A 16,891-nucleotide genomic window follows, 5' to 3' on the forward strand; every position below is an offset into this window, starting at 1 on the left:
ACCTTATCTCTAGGATTAAATTAAACCTCAACGTCCAATCTCCGTACAATTCAAATATTGTCACAAAAATAAAAAATAAAAAATAGAATCATATATTAGACTTCTATTGTGTCGTAACTTTTCTGTTATCGATAACAATTTGGACATATGGAATTGCATTAAAAATCATGCAAATAAAAAGAGTGTCCAATCATATATGTTATGTTTTAAAAAACTGACCTTGGTCATATAATGTAAAGAGTTAGTCTATTCTTTCTCCCTATTTGTACTCTGCTAGTCAGCTTGAATATTCTTTTGGGGAATCCAATTGAACAATTAGTTTAGACATTGAAATACCATTCTGGAAAAGATTAATTTATTTTGACATTTCAAATCTCATGAAAATTTTATTTAAAATTAAATTTCTAAACTAAATCATTAATTATAATATTGAAATTCACATACTTTTGACAAATGATGATCTTCTTGGGAGAATAGGGAGTCAACATCGAATAAAATTGATCTAAAATACTAAAACACAATATTTAATATGAATCATGGTTACTAACACAACTCTATCATATATAACATAAAAGATTCGTGATTTTCGTATTAAATTTTTTCAGTCAATCCTCTACTTGGCTGATGTGGCAAGGGCATAGAATCATAGATAAATTTCTTCAGGATACACAACGAAATCGATCTATAGTAATGTGCCTTTGCCATGGGCTTCAAAGTTTACTCCCACTGCACAAATCTAAAGAATCATAAGTTGGTATGGAGATAGGATACCAAATGGTTATTAGGGCTGTCAATGGATCGGATCAAGCCCAATTTTGATATGAAAACTTAGGGTCCAAGTCAAGATTTGGATTCTGTTAAAAACCCAATTTTATAATTCATTAGATTGATTTTGGGTCAGCAATACAAATATTAAGTGGACCGTAGAATCATGGACAGAGTTCCTCATTTGGGCCATGAGGACTATCATGTCCAACTGACACAATGAGATGTCTAGATTTCCTTGTAGCTAAACTAGGCTTATACAAAACTGTTATAAGAAAAAAAAAAAAAAACTTTTTTTAAAGTCTTGATGGGCTTCAAAGTTTTCTCCCACTGCACAAATCTAAAGAATCATAAGTTGGATGGAGATGGGCTTCAAAGTTTACTCCCACTGCACATTATTAGTAGATCCAACACAAACCTTTATTTATTTATTTATTTATTTTGTGGCTTTATCTAAGATTTGAAAATGAAGGCCGATGAACTCGTAAAGTAATAATTCAAATTGAGAGGTAACAAATATATTTGGTTTTTAATTTTATTTAAAGTCCATAAAATTTTTAGTCTCTACATTCAGGTGACAGCCATTCATGTTTTTGGCTGCCACATGGACTTTTGGTGAGGGTATATTATTTAAATATATGATTTTCATTCATAGTTTTTTGAAATCGGGGTCAGATTGAATCTGATTTGAAACACTAAATATTATTTCAGACCTATTCTAAAACTTAAAATGGTAGAGTGAATTGGATCCAATCTGATTGATACTATTTCAGTATATATATATATATAGGGTCCCGTTCGGCACCCTAAGTTTTACCACACACTTTAACAAACGCGTTTTGTCTTACATGGGTTAGAAGTTTCGGAATGAGCTGATTTTTGGTGAGGATGATCTCTATGGTGAGGAGATCATCCTCACCAAAAATCAGCTCATTCCAAAACTTCTAACCCCATCAAAATTGATTTACAAAAAATGGACGGTCCACGATTTTTCAACATGTAAACATGGAGCTAAACATTTCGGAATGGGCTGATTTTTGGGGAGGATGATCTTCTAATCATAGAGATCATCCTCACCAAAAATCAGCTCATTCCAAAACTTCTAACCCATGTAGGACAAAAAACGTTTGTTCAAGTGTGTGGTAAAACTTAGGGTGCTGAACATTTCCCATATATATATATATATATATATATATGGGAAATGTTCAGCACCAAACATTTTGGCAAAACATTTTTCAAAACATGGGTTAGAAGTTTTGGAATGGGCTGATTTTTGGTGAGGATGATCTCTATGGTGAGGAGATCATCATCACCAAAAATCAGCCCATTCCAAAACTTCTAACGCCATCAAAAATGGTTTACAAAAAATGGACGGTCCACGATTTTTCAACTTGTAAACATGGGGCTAGAAGTTTTGGAATGGGCTGATTTTTGGTGAGGATGATCTCCTCACCGTAGAGATCATCCTCACCAAAAATTAGTCCATTCCAAAACTTCTAACCCATGTAGGACAAAAATGTTGGCCTAAATGTTTGGTGCTGAATGGACCCTATATATATATAAGAGAGAGGCACCTTTGATTAATTGTACGTTACATCATGAGTGTTTATTGGGTAGAGTAAACGGTGGGCATGCAACAAAATTAATGTGACACTTTGTGCCCTCTCTCTCTCTTTCTCTCCCTTTGGGAGTTTACGCAAGTTTGGACACCCTCGGATTGGTTCGGTTCTATCATACTCCTAATTCGGAACCAAACCAAATCAATTGGATTTTTTTTACAATCCGGACCCGAACCAAATCATGTTCAATCTGAACCAATCCAATCCAAAAGGTTTCAGATTGGTTCGGTTCTCGGATTTACCCAATCTAATATGCACTCCTAATTTGACAACGATGATCTTCTTCAAGAGGACAACTATCATGTGGACCTTAAAACTGAGTATAAATCAGAAGTAAGAATAGGGAGTCAACAACGATTAACTTTAATCTATAATATTAAAATACAATATTTAATATGATTTATAGTCCTAACGTACAATTATATCATATAACATAAATATATTTTGGATTATAATTTTTCTTTCCAACACAAATAAAAGAAGCATTGATGATAAACAATTGGGAAGCTGTTTATTACACACAAACTAACACCTTATTTCTTTTGTGTCGTCATTATATGTAATTACAACTAAATTACTTAAGCACACTCACAACACACGATACAACCATTATCAATAGATCCAATATGACACTTATGGTTCCGAACACAATAGACACAACACACGATACAACAACTATTAGTAGTTTCAGCACACCACACACATCACGCAAATATTATTAGTAGATCCAGTGTATTCGTGTTGGGCTTCAAAGTTCACTGCCACTGCACAAAGCACAAGAATCATAAGTTGGTACGAAGATGGGACACTACATTGCCGTTAGGGCTGTCAATGGAATGGGTCAAACCCAAACTCAATGTAAAACCCAATTTCACAAAGAACACAAATTTATAATTCAGTTGATTGACTTTGAATTAATAGTATGTCTATTAAATGGACAGAAGGATCATGTAATGTCTGGATTGGGATCTTCATCTTAAGCCATTATCAGATCTCTAGAGCTCATTGTCTAGATTAGATTTATATATAATTAAAAAAAATATTTTTTCATATTTAAGGCTTGAATAAAAGAGGGACAATGAATTGAATCCATAATCCAAAACTTAGAATGATAGATTGAATTGGATCCAATCCGATTGATACTATTTCAGTACAGTACAGTAGAGAGAGAGAGAGAGAGAGAGAGAGAGAGAGAGAGAGAGAGAGAGAGACCTCTGATTAATTGTACATCATGTGTGTTTATTGGGTAGAGTAAATGGTGGGCATGCAACAAAATTGATGTGACGCTTTGTACCCTCCTTTTCGTCCTTTTTCCATTGCAATTTGTTCCACCACATTGACTCCCCTTTTATTTCTATTTTTTTTATCAGCTTTTACGTGATCGAGATGGGTGAGACGAAAAGGGAGTTTACGCAAGTTTGGACAGCCTCTCACTCTAATTTCCTTCAATTCTGGACAATGCAGCAAATTGAATCTGCTCCTCTCACTGCAGATAGTCTTTAAGGCTGGAAGCTCCCAAAGGCACAAGGTTTTCAATCCGGGGAACAAGGAAGGGCAGTCTTCATCTTCATCTTCAACTTCAACTTCATCTTCATCTTCATCTTCATCTAGCGTTTTAAACACAATCTCCAATCTGCCACAAAATCTGATCTCCAAAGTTTCTAATACTGGAAAATTAATATTATTTCTCATGGTGAAATTAGAGAGAACACAGTTGAGCATTGGACAATACTCCAAACGAATCTGTTTTAGAGACCTGACGTGGATCTCTGTATCTGCCACAATCAATTTGTTTAATCTTGCAAGATTCGAGACCCAAAGGTTCCGTAGCGGCTTCAATTTATTTTTGCCATACCTGGCAAAATAATACCTTGTTCTCTTTGAATTCGAAAAAATGTGCTTCATTCCATGGCATCTCTGTATCCAACACTCTTCCACACTTTGAAATGCATCACTAAATTCATCTAATGATTCAACAAATCTGTTGTCGTGCAGAGAGAGAAATTGTGTGTCATAGAGAACACCTGTAAGATTCTTAGGGAAACAATTCTGGCCGTTGATCTCCAAAAAATGCCCTCCTTTACTCGTAGTAGTAAAATGAGTAAAATGTAGGGTAGGGGTGAGTGAGGTGGTGGTGGAGGAACAAGAGGAGACGGACTTGTAATAAATGTCTCTGTAAAGGAAAATTTTCTTTTCAAAGAAGCAACTTTTTTAACAATTTCCTTGTTTCCTCCTCCTCCTCCTCCTCCTTGTTCAGAATCAGAATCACAACAAGGAGATATGCTGACATGGAATCTTGACAAGTCTTCGAAAAAGGAGGAATCGATGTTCAATAGGGATTTAAAGATTTTAGTGCTACTACTTACTGATATGAAAGCTTGTGGAAGCTGTTTGTCATCAAGGAGGGGCTGCTGATCATGATGATGATGATGGTTAGACTCCTCGTGCTTGTTGCAGCACTGATCCCATAAAAGAAGCTCTTCGGGCGGGCAGTCAATTTGTTCCCAATCAGCTTCGCATAGGTGATTTGTGCCCAGCAGATACAAACGTTTTAGAGAATTCGTCCCCTCCTTAGAGGAGCAGACTTCATGGGGAAAGCGTTTGATTTTGGTACCTGAAAGATCGAGCACCTCAACCCCTGTGACTCCTTCCAACTCTAACATTTCCAGGCTCCGATAACCTCTTAACGAAAGTTGAAGTAACAGGGTGGTGGTTCTAGAAATGTCGAGAAATCGGAGGTTTGGTAGCTTAAACCGCCCAAAGGAAGAGATGTCTTGTAGGGCCTTACAACCTGATAAGTCGAGCGACTCAAGTGCCTGTAATTGACTTAAATGAGAAACCACGATCTCCAACTTAAAACAATTTCTTAGAACAAGAGCCTTGAGATTGATGCAATGAGAAAGGGAAGATGGTAGGGATAGCAAGGAATGGGCATTGGAGAGGTTGAGAACTCGTAGTTTCACCAATGATTGAAAAGAATCATCGGGTAAATGAAATAGTGTTTCACAATTCTCTAGTAAGAGTTGCTCGAGATCACTCAAGTTGGAAAAGAATGATGATGGGAATGAGGAGAGGCATGGGTTGTTAGAAAGATTGAGAAGCCGAAGTTTCCGCAGACCCTCAAAGGAAAATGAGAGATCATCTGGGGAAGGAAAAACAAGTGAAGTAGCTGAAAGATCAAGTATTTCAAGATTCTCTACAACTTGTATGGAAGGGGGTATATGCCTTAGGTTGCAACAATTTCGCAGGTTTAGTACTATGAGATTTGGGGGCAAGCGATCTGGCAAGGATGAAAGAGATGCACCTGAGATTTGTAGGACTCGAAGCCCCTCTGTTTGATTAAACGAGTCATCTGGGATGTGTTCCACTTTGTCACTGCATCGAATCACCAGCGTGGAGGCATTGGAGAATAATCTTGAAATATCAAGCTCATCAATGTCATTGGAGAATCCTGAAAAATCAAGTTTCCATTTGGGGTTATCCTGAAATATAGAACTGAAATAGCCTGCCAACTGTAGAACCACGTTTGCAAAGTTGGTTCTGTGAGATCCAAATATCAAGCCTTTCAAGATACAGTAAATAAATGATTTAATTACAAGCTCATTTGCCACACAGATATTTCCATCTTCTTTTGACATTATCACACCCCATCGTGTAAACTCTGTCAGCAGATCTTGACCCATTTCCCACTCCGTAATGATATCATCCTGATTATTATTGTTTCCTTCACTCCCACTCCCAATTAATAATCTCTCTCCTAACCAACAATAAATCAACTCAGTACTCGACCCTCCATGAGTGGAAAAGTTAGCAATACATTTAAAACAATCTAGGATGGATTCTTCTAATTGAGTACTAAATTGATAAGCATGGAACCTTGGAGAATCAACCACATTCAAGCACTCTTCTTTCATCAACCCAAGGAAATCTCTGTCAGTTTGTATCATAAGCCAGATAGCTCTTTGGGTTTGCATCACCCTACTAACATCTTCTGATGCAGTAACGATCAACATCTTTCTTTCGTTAGTTAGGCCAGGCTGTGGAACACCGACAGTTAAATATTTGATACCTTCTGATGGGGGATCATCCAATACCAATAAGAACTTCTTATTCTCTAATGAGTCATAGATTATTCTCGCTACAACCCTCTCGTCCCATTCATAATCATCGTCATCGTCGTCAATCGGTCTCCTATAGGATGGTGGAAGAACCAATCCAAGTTTCTCAATGATGGTCATTTGGATATTCTCCATGCTCCAATCACTTTCCGGCTGCATCGAAATCCACATCACAATATCGAAGAGGTGGTGATCCATCACTTCCTTCACAATATATTTCGCAGTCCTCCGTCTCCCCATTCCAATCATGTCTGCTATTTTCAGTCCCCCTATGGAGATCACTCCAATATACCGATCTGTCAAGGATTCCAGGGCTTCAGTCCTGGCCCTCTGCATTAGCTTGGGACAGTTTTCTAATCCCCTCTCGAACATGTTATCCTGTGCTTGCATTTTGTTTTTCAACTACTTTCTTCCTGAGATCAAACGAAAACAGAGTAATTATGTGGCTTTATTCTTACAAAAGCCACACAACACATTTGTCATATGCAGTTTAAAAGTTTCGGATTGGGCTGGTTTTTTGTGAGGATGATCTCCATGGTGAGGAGATCATCCTCACCAAAAATCAGCCGAATTTGAAACTTCTAAGTCCCTGAAAAGTGATTTTAGAATTGTGAACCATCGATTGTTTACCGAAAATTTGTAAATCACTTTTGATAGACATAGAAATTTCAGATTTGGTTGATTTTTGGTGAGGATGATCTCCTCACCATAGAAATCATCCTCACAAAAAATCAGCCCAATCCGGAACTTTTAAACCATATAGGACCAAACGTGTTGTGAGAATAAGTATATATATATATATATATATGGGTCAGGATCCATGTACACATCTACTCATATATTTACAATGTGTTATGTCCTATGTGGGCCAAAAGTTTCGAATTGAGTTGATTTTTGGTGAGGATGATCTCTATGACGAGGAGATCATCCTCAAAAAAAAATCAGCCCTTTCTAAAACTTCAAACCCCATATCTATGAGTTGAAGAATTGTGAACCATCCATTTTTTGTAAATCACTTTTTATGGGGTTAGAAGTTTCAGAATGGGCTGATTTTTTGCAAAGAAGATCCCCTCACCATAGAGATCATCTTCACAAAAAATCAGTCTATTCCAAATCTTTTTGCTCATATAAGATAAAACACGTTGTAGCTTTATGAGTAGGGTCGAACAACTGTTTTAAATATATATTTATATTTTTTTACTAAACATGAGATGATGAGACCAAATTGAAGTAGGGCCGAACAACTGTCCAACGAATGTGATAAAATTTCAATCCAAACATCATTCAATTGGATTATTTATCACACCCCAATTTAAAAAATTAGAACACACATGTAAACATTACAAAAATTTAGTTCAAATTATTTATTCAATAATACAAATCATTATAACTCATTCAAACAACTTCAACAACTGTTTTCTAGTGATTAGAATCATATAAAATACTAAATTTAATCAATATATCTGTACAAAAAAAAATTAATTATTTTCATTGGTGGATTGTTTTTTATATTTAAATTGCGTGTAACAAATGAAGTTGGGTTGCCAATACCAAATAATTTTTTTAAATATTTAACATGGGGTGTAACAAGTAAAGTTGGGTTGCCAATACCAACTTTATTATTTGTTTTATATTTAACTTGGGTGTAATAAGTAAAGTTGGGTTGTCAATAATAATTTTATTATTTTTAATTATGTAAACAGTGAATTATAGGCATGAATAGTGATTTAGAGGTTGACCTATGGAGTTCGTTTTGGTTCCGAGGAAAGCATCTTCTGTATATAGAGATAAAAAGTATAGATTTGCGTTTGGAGTTACTCCTATGTTAGTAGTTAAAAATAAAGATCAAATAAACATAAGGAAAAGTGCTGGACTACAGGAAAAGCATTGCTTCATGAATTTGAAATGCTAGATTCAGGGATACTTTACATCAGCAAGAAGACATCATGACCAATTGATTGCTTCAAGAAATTGTTTTTTGAAATTTCTTTTTTAGGATCTGAGTCTTTTGAAGAGACTTAAGAAGGTTGTGGTGTTGGATTGCTGATATGGTAATTCATTTATGTAAAACAACCCTTAGTAAGACTTAAAATCTTACTATGTTAGTAAGGAAAATGTTTCTCATATTGAAACCACCGTTAAACTTGAGTAAAACTAAACTTCGTAAAATTTTAAATCTTACTATGGGTTGTTGAACTCACCTTGTGGCATCCAAAAACATGATCTGATGCCATAGGATTGTAGAGGACAAAATTCTACGAACATTGAAAGAAAGATTTTTTTGTTTGTTTTTAAATGTTATTTTTCATGGTTGAAATTTGATTTTAAATTAGAGATCCATGGAAGTTCGGTTAGCCGTCCATTTTCAAAATCACTTCTAAGTCCAAAAAAATATTAATTTTTTTTGTTCTATTTTTATCATAGCTTTCCATGAAGTCTAGAGAGCTGTGGTGTTGGACTTCCAAGTTCCAAAGATGAAGGACCCCTCTTAGCAAGAGGTAAAATCTTACTAAGTTCCTAGGGAAAGTGTTTTTTGGTTTAAACCAAACTCGTCTTACTTTTACTAACTTAGTGAGATTTCAAATCTTATTAAGGGTCATTGGGCCCACATGGATTATCACATTGGAAATTCAATGCCATAGCTTTCTAGATTTCTTGAAAAAACCTATATTCAAAAAATATATATCATTTTAGACTTGATCCAAGGTGTTTAAAATAGACTACTATTAACTTTCAAATTTTAAATTAAATTTTCACGGTGAAAAAAAAAAAATTTAATTGCTTTTTTTTTAAAGTCTTAGACTTTTGCCCTCTATAGCCCTTTGACAATAGATCATGTTTTTGGATGTCACAAGATGATGCATTTTAGAAATTTACCTAACTAAAATTAGTAAAGTAGTATTTTTGATATAAATAAACAAGGGTATTAAAATTTTAAGAATGATGTGGGTCCCAATCCAAGATAAGGTATGGTTCTTTTGGAGTTGTCAGAACTCCAAGAGATTTGTTGTAATAAAAATACAACAGATAAGACTACCGAATAAATCTCTAAACTTTAAATTGATAAGATATTTCTAATTATAAGTTCACATATCGATGTGGTATCACTTTGAGGCAAAATGTATTGATGCCTAGTTACCATAAAAAAATAAAACCTTTGAATTATATATGTTCATGATATAATATCACAGCCAAAAGGGCATTAGTAGTTATTTGGTATAAGGTCATTTTAGTTTGCTAGTGATTTGCATATGCTTTAAATCATATACATCAAACACCAGGTTCGAAACAAATGCATGCAATCGATAGATTAATTGATTAATAATGAAGATTAACATCTCACATATTAAGATTCAAAACTAAAACTCCCTCCACCTATTATAGAATAAATAATTTTAAATGATAAGAAAGAGGCGTCAAGATATATAGATAGAAAAATACAATCAGGTAACTTCAAATATTGGAATAAGTGTCATTATTTAGAAACAAGACAATTTTTTTAGTCATAGGCAAAAAAAATAATATAATTTTTGATAATTATTTACTAGTTCAGATGCAATGCATGTGCATTTTGCTAGTATTTATAAATTTACGATATTTTATTTGACTCATTTAAGTTGACTTGACTCGATAAACATCCCAATCAAGTTGAGTTTTTGGGGTTTTAATTTTGAGAGGTGGTAATTGTGAAAGAATAACTTTAAGAGGTAGGAAAATCGTTTCCCAAGTTGTGGGATATGGTTGATCCAAAATTGATTAGATAGATTATCAGATCGGAACCTTATCAGTATCTTGATTCTAGATCTGGATCCAAATTTATTGGATCAAACCAGATCTAATTTTGGGTATGGTCTGATCCATTATTTTTTTCATGTCAAGCACTTCAAATCACTCTTGACTTGAAGTAAATCCTACAAATAGATGCATAGAATGGTGATTCTTTACTTCATGCAAAGCCCTTTGGTTCACTCTTAGCTTAATCAACAGACTTGGCTTAGTTATTCGTATAATTGTAATATTCTTTTGTGGAGACCAAAAAATTAATATTTTTAATTTAAAATATTTAAAATATATTTATAAATTTATAGATTTAAGATATTTTATTTGACTCATTCTAGTCGACTCAACTTGAGAAACAACCAAATCAAGTGTAGTTTTTGGGTTTTTTAATTTTGAGAATTGGTAATTGTGAAAGAAAAACATTAAGGCCCTACATTTTTTCCATCTCAAAACCATCGCTAATGCTAAACTTCGTGACAAATAAGTAACATCGATGTGACAATAGGCGTATTTTTCAGTTGTTGTTTCAACCTCATTTACCCATAATGAATCCAAGAACTTGTAAAAAAAATCTAAAACACAAAGAGTAGATTTAATATGAGGTTGAAAAGAATAAAACAAGGGAGACATCTTAGCTATTTTTAAAGTAGCTAAATTCCAATGTCTGAAACAAAAATAAAGAAAATCCATTTATGCGTTGCTTGTATCATTCCTTAAACACAGGCAAATCAAAACAAAAACACATATAAATAAATTGATAATTATAGATTAAACAAATACAATTGCCATAAAAAAATAAATTATTTGCTAGAGAGTTTTTACCTTTCCCAATTTGGTGAGCAAAAAAATCTGTGAAAAAAATTAAAAGAAAAACAAAACAAACATTAGTGTAAGGAGACACTATATGTAATGAGGATGGCAGATATTGAGTTATACAAGACAAAAGTCATTGTAGTGCTGGAAAAGAGTCATATTTTGCAAGTGTTTAGCAATTTTTTTTACATTGAAATATTTTAATAATAAAATTGAATGAGATTGAGGGAAACATATTGAGAGGAGATTGAGAGAGAGATGTGAAAAAGATGAGAGACATACATGGTGATTCAGCAGTGAGTCGTTGGGATGCAGAGAGAGAGAGAGAGAGAGAGTTGCAGAGATTTGAGGTATGGAAGTCAGAGAAAGGATGCGAGAGAGATGGGTGAAGATAAATAGAGGGAGAGAGAGCTTTCCTTGTTGTGTTGGGCACCTCAATCGTGTTGAAGAAGGAGGGAACTTGCCAATTCGTGTTGAAAGAGGAAACTCAATGGAATTGTAAAGTTTTGTGAAGGTATTTACTGCACGAGTAAGACATGTCAAGTGATGATTCTTTTCTTCATGCAAGGCCCTTCGAGTCACTTTCACATCATGGAACTAGGAACTAGGGCCGTCAATGGATCAGGCAATGATCGGATCAATCTGAATCCGATCAAATCCAACTTGAGATACAAAAACTTAAAAAAAAAAAAAAAAAAGATTTGGATCCAAATTATATAATTTATAGAGTTCCTCCCAGTATATAAACTTGGGTCCTTATAAGATTGGGATATGATTGATCCAAAAACCATATCAGTATCTTGATCCTAGATTTGGATCCAAATTTATTGGATCAAAACCAGATTTTGGGTCCGATCCGATCCATTCTTTTTTTTTCATGCCAAACGCTTCAAGTTAATCTTGGCTTAAAGTAAATCCTACAAATAGATGCATGGAATGGTGATTCTTTTCTTCATGTAAAATCGTTGAAGTTGTCATACAAGATGGAAAGAATGGTGATTCTTTACTTCATGCAAGGCCCTCTGGGTAAAGTAATCCCATAGATAAAATGACGTATCAAATGGTGATTCTTTTCTTCGTAGAAGGTCCTTTAGCTCCCTATTATACACCAAAGTAATCTCACCGATAAAATGTATCAAATGGTGATTCTTTTTTTCATTCAAAACAATTCACCTTTACAACCATTGCATCTATATACTGTCATCATGATCTATAATACTCAATCCTACAAAAGAAAACAAAACTTACACATGAACAGAAAAGTCCAACTTGCTTAAGCCTAAATGGGATTATGGTTTGGATTCTAGAATCCGATTTTTTTTCCTCCCAAAATCCATTCCATGGAATCTGATGCTACGTGTGGTTCGGTTTATTAAAGTGATTCTTCTATAGTTAGAATCAGAAATTGGTTAAAATCAAAATCATAAAATGGGTCACTTCATGCACACCATCAAATATAGAGGGACTTGGACTTGAGACATGTTTAAAAGGAAAATCACTTCTCACACTTCACTTGGTGCCTACAATAGTAAAGATTATTTGCACTACCTTTTACCATTAGTTGAGCCAAATGACTTGGTTCTTGTCTTACTAGATTCGGCTTAGTTTTTATTACATGTAATGTACTTTTTTGATTTTTATTGTTTTGATGGAGAACCTTTCTCATTTATAGTGTTTCTTGATTTTTAAATATTTTCCTTACGCGCAATTGCAATAGGCCATTGGATGGAAACTGCAATCTGATTCGTTTGGATTTCGTTTTTCACATTTAAGTGTTAATATTAATATTAGAGGGGGGGAAATTGGTTAATAAAAAATTTAAAGAAAAAGATAGTAATTTTTCTTGATGATTATGCATTCGTTCAGGTTAATAGAATCTGAAAAGAGAGTTAAGCTGATTAAATTACATAAAATATCAAAAGGGTCTAATAAAAAAATTTCACCTCACCGTTAGCTTCAACAAGAAAGTTATTAAAGATCGACATATCCGATTGCCTCAGTTAAAATATGTCAGTTTCTACAGCCACCAACATGAAAGTGTGTACAATTTTTATTTGTCAATATTCCGGTCGAAACCACTATTTATGTCATTTACAATTTTTTATTATTTTAAATTCCCCTTAAAAACACATTACAATGTTTATGATAATAATAATAATAATAGGGAACGGATCAGGGGACATATGTAAAAACAATGTAATAAAAATAAATTTTCAAAATATGGGTTAAAAGTTTCAGATTGAGCTGATTTTTTGTGAGGATGATCTTTATGATGAGAAGATCATCCTAAAAAAAATCAGTTCAATCAAAACTCCTATACCCATCAAGAGTGATTTAGAATGTGGACCGTCAATTTTTTACCAATACTTTGTAAACAAGTTTTGATGGACTAAGAAGTTTCAGATTGAATTGATTTTTTATGAGGATGATCTTCTCATCATAGAGACCATCCTCACAAAAAATCAGCTCAATCCAAAACATCTAACCCATATTTTGAAAAACCATTGTTTTTGCATATGTCCCATGATCCGCCCCCATAATAATAATAGGATATGCCTTGTGATTATTATATAACCAACATGAACTAATCAAAATTAAAGGAAAATTTTATAAGAAAGAAATTGAAACCGTGAAATAACAAACACAATAATAGGGATAAAGATGTTGAGGTTGATCAATAATAAGAAAAACAAAAACAAAAATGAGATACTAATATCAGCAAAGAAGTACTCCATTAGTACAAACTTTTATGTAAAACTAAATTGAGATGTGATACAGCCACAAATTCTGTTAATAATAACCGTCCACAAAATCTGTAGAATATTTGATATATTAAAGAAGACAAAGAATAAAGCGCTCCTTTTGATAGGTCTCACCCACACACAAAAAAAAAATACTAGGTTCTATAACTAGAACCCAACTTTTACTTTATTTCTTAATATAAAAATAAACTCTGTTTTCTTTGGTGACCATGTGTGGTCTTAAACTAGCTTCATAATTAAATAAAATAAAGACTTGTGATGCTAACGTGACTATACTACCAACAAAACTCTAATCCTACATAGAACAACTAAATAAAGAATTTTAAATTAACAAGGACTCTTGAATTTGACTCAGTTTGGGCTTTGGTGCATCAAGAATGTCATCATTCTCCCCTGGTTGGAGAGGATTCGACCCTCGACGAATTCGTGCATTGAAAATCTTCTTTCTCATTGTTTTCCCCATGATAAATGTATAGATCTGAAACATTGAATATTGGTGAAATGTCAAGCTCTTTTGGAAGTTCAATATGATAGGCATTATCATTGGTCTTTCGAAGAATTTTGCATGGTCCAATATTCTTGCATTTCAACTGTTGTACGTCCCCACCAGAAACCTTTCTTTATGCAAATAAGCTCTGACCAAATCACCTTCTTGAAATATCTTTTGTCTTCAATGCATGCCTGTAGCTACCTTATATTCCATATTTTTTTGTTCTAACATTTTTCGAACTTCATTGTGAATTTCTTTGACGTTAGCAACAAGGGCCTCTGCATCTCCACTTACCCACTTTGTAGTAGGTAATGAAACTAAATAAAAAACATTATTTGGTATATGTCCATACGCAATTTCAAAAAGGGATTTTCCCATAGATTGATTAGTCGAACTATTGTAAGCAAATTCAGCTTGAGGTAGAGCAAGATCCCATTGTTTGACACGATCACCGATCACCTGCAAGGCTTCTCAAAAGATTACCTAGGCTTCGATTTGTCACCTCCATTTGTCCATCTATTTGTGGATTGTATGCATTAAAGAACTGCAATTTGGTCCCTAGTTTTGTCCATAAAGTTCGTCAAAAGTGACTCATAAATTTCGTGTCTTGATTGAAAGTGATTGTCTTTGGGACACCATGAAGCCGCACAATCTCCTTAAAGTATAGATAAACACCATGGCTTGCATCTATGACCTTTTTACAAGCCACGAAGTGGGTCATTTTAGAGAATCGGTCAACTACCACCATGATTGAGTCAACTCCACGCTGAGTACCAGGTGAACTTAGTACAAAATCCATGTTGGCTTCTACCCATGGGGTTTCTGGAGCTGGTAAAGGTGTATACAATCTCATATTTTGTGCATGTCCCTTAAAAATTTGACATATCCGACACCTTTCAACGAACCGTATAATGTCTCAACGAAGCTTTGGCCAATAGTATTTGTCATCGACAAGTGCTAAGGTCTTATCACAACTGAAATGCCTGGCCAACCCTCCTGTATTTAGTTCATTAATGATGGCATGACGTAGAGAAATTTCAGGAATACATAGTCGATTTCACTTAAAAAGAAATCCCGACTGTAAATTATATTTTGTAATTCCTATTTTAATTACATCTTCCAAATGTATCTTGAAAAAATTGTCTTTCGCATAAAGATCTTTGAGTACATCAAACCCGATAACTTATACTTGCATTGTCCCTAAGATGACAACTTTTCCACTCAATGCATCGACCACACGATTTTGACTCCCTGCTTTATGGTGCAACACAAAAGTGTATTCTTGTAAGAGAGAGACCCATTTGGCATGTCGCCTATTGAGATTGTGTTGGCTATTAATGAACTTTAGAGACTCATGATCTGAGTAAAGGTTAAATTCTCGTTGAATTAGGTAATGTCACCAATATTGAAGTGCTTGAATGATTGCATAGAATTCGATATCATATTTTGAATAATGTTTTCGAGTATCATTCAATTTCTCGCTGAAAAAGGTAATTGGTCTTCTTTCTTGGCTAAGTATGGCACCAATTCCACTATGTGAAGCATCACACTCAACTTCAAATATTTTGTCAAAGTCTGGTGTAGCGAGTACTGGTACTGAACTCATCTTTTCTTTAACACAATCAAAACTTTGTTGAGCTTCTGGCTTCCAAACAAATGTACCTTTCTTCATGCAATTCATTATAGGAGCCTCCAAGGAACTAAATTTTTTAATGGAACGCATATAAAAGATGGCAACTCCATAAAAGCTTCGAACTTCACCAATGTTTCTAAGTGTCAACTACTCCATGATGGCCTCACCTTTTCAAGATCAACTTGGATACCTTCCGGTCGATACCACATAGCCCAAAAATATTAAACTATTTATCATGAATGTGCATTTTTTCTAATTGACAAATAATTTTTCTGATTGTAATGTGGTGAGTACCTAACGCAAATGATCTTGGTGATCTTTTGGATTCCGACCATTGATAAGGATGTCATCAAAATACACCACAACAAACTTGCCGATGAAGGGTAGCAACATGTGATTCATCATGCACATGAACATGCTTGGTGCATTGGTTAGGCCAAACGACATCACTAGCCATTTGAATATACCTCCACGAGTCTTGAACGCGGTCTTCCATTCATCACCCAATCGAATTTTGATTTGGTGATAGTCACTCCGAAGATCAATTTTAGATAAAATGCATGCTCTTGCTAACATGTCAATCATGTCATCTAGGCGTGGAATCGAGAATCAATATTTCATTGTGATTGTGTTGATAGCCCTGCTATCAACACACATCCTCCACAATCGATCTTTCTTTGATGTGAGTAAGGTTGGAACAACACATGAACTCGTGCTTTCTTTGATGAAGCCTTTTCGTGTAAGTTCAGATACTTAACATTGTAACTCATCATGTTCTTTCAAACCCATCATGTAAGTTGCTTGATTCAGAAGGCTTAATCTTGGGATGAGGTCAATTTGGTGTTGAACATCTCTCATTGGAGGCAAGCTTGGTAGTAAGTCTTTTAACATCATGTCACTAAAATCCTTCA

General features: G+C 34.4%; 1 protein-coding gene across 2 annotated transcripts; it reads right to left on the reverse strand.

The window, feature by feature from the left end:
- Positions 1 to 2,818: 2,818 nt before the first annotated feature.
- LOC147411069 (disease resistance protein At4g27190-like) lies at positions 2,819 to 11,689 on the reverse strand. Of its 2 annotated transcripts, XM_086444256.1 has the most exons (4): positions 11,378 to 11,689; positions 11,105 to 11,131; positions 3,597 to 6,915; positions 2,819 to 3,148 (listed from the first exon to the last, which is right to left on the reverse strand). In XM_086444256.1, exon 3 carries the CDS (start codon positions 6,890 to 6,892, stop codon positions 4,349 to 4,351), a length of 2,544 nt encoding a protein of 847 aa, XP_086300382.1. In that variant the 5' UTR covers positions 6,893 to 6,915; positions 11,105 to 11,131; positions 11,378 to 11,689; the 3' UTR covers positions 2,819 to 3,148; positions 3,597 to 4,348. The 2 variants fall into 2 exon arrangements, with proteins under 2 accessions (XP_086300382.1, XP_086300388.1); XM_086444262.1 differs by lacking the exons at positions 11,105 to 11,131; positions 11,378 to 11,689 and having other exon boundaries at positions 3,597 to 7,096.
- Positions 11,690 to 16,891: the final 5,202 nt, after the last annotated feature.

This window comes from Akebia trifoliata, chromosome 1, assembly GCF_017979445.1.
Source record: "Akebia trifoliata isolate Shusen 1 chromosome 1, ASM1797944v1, whole genome shotgun sequence".
In the NCBI taxonomy this organism is placed as follows: domain Eukaryota; kingdom Viridiplantae; phylum Streptophyta; class Magnoliopsida; order Ranunculales; family Lardizabalaceae; genus Akebia; species Akebia trifoliata.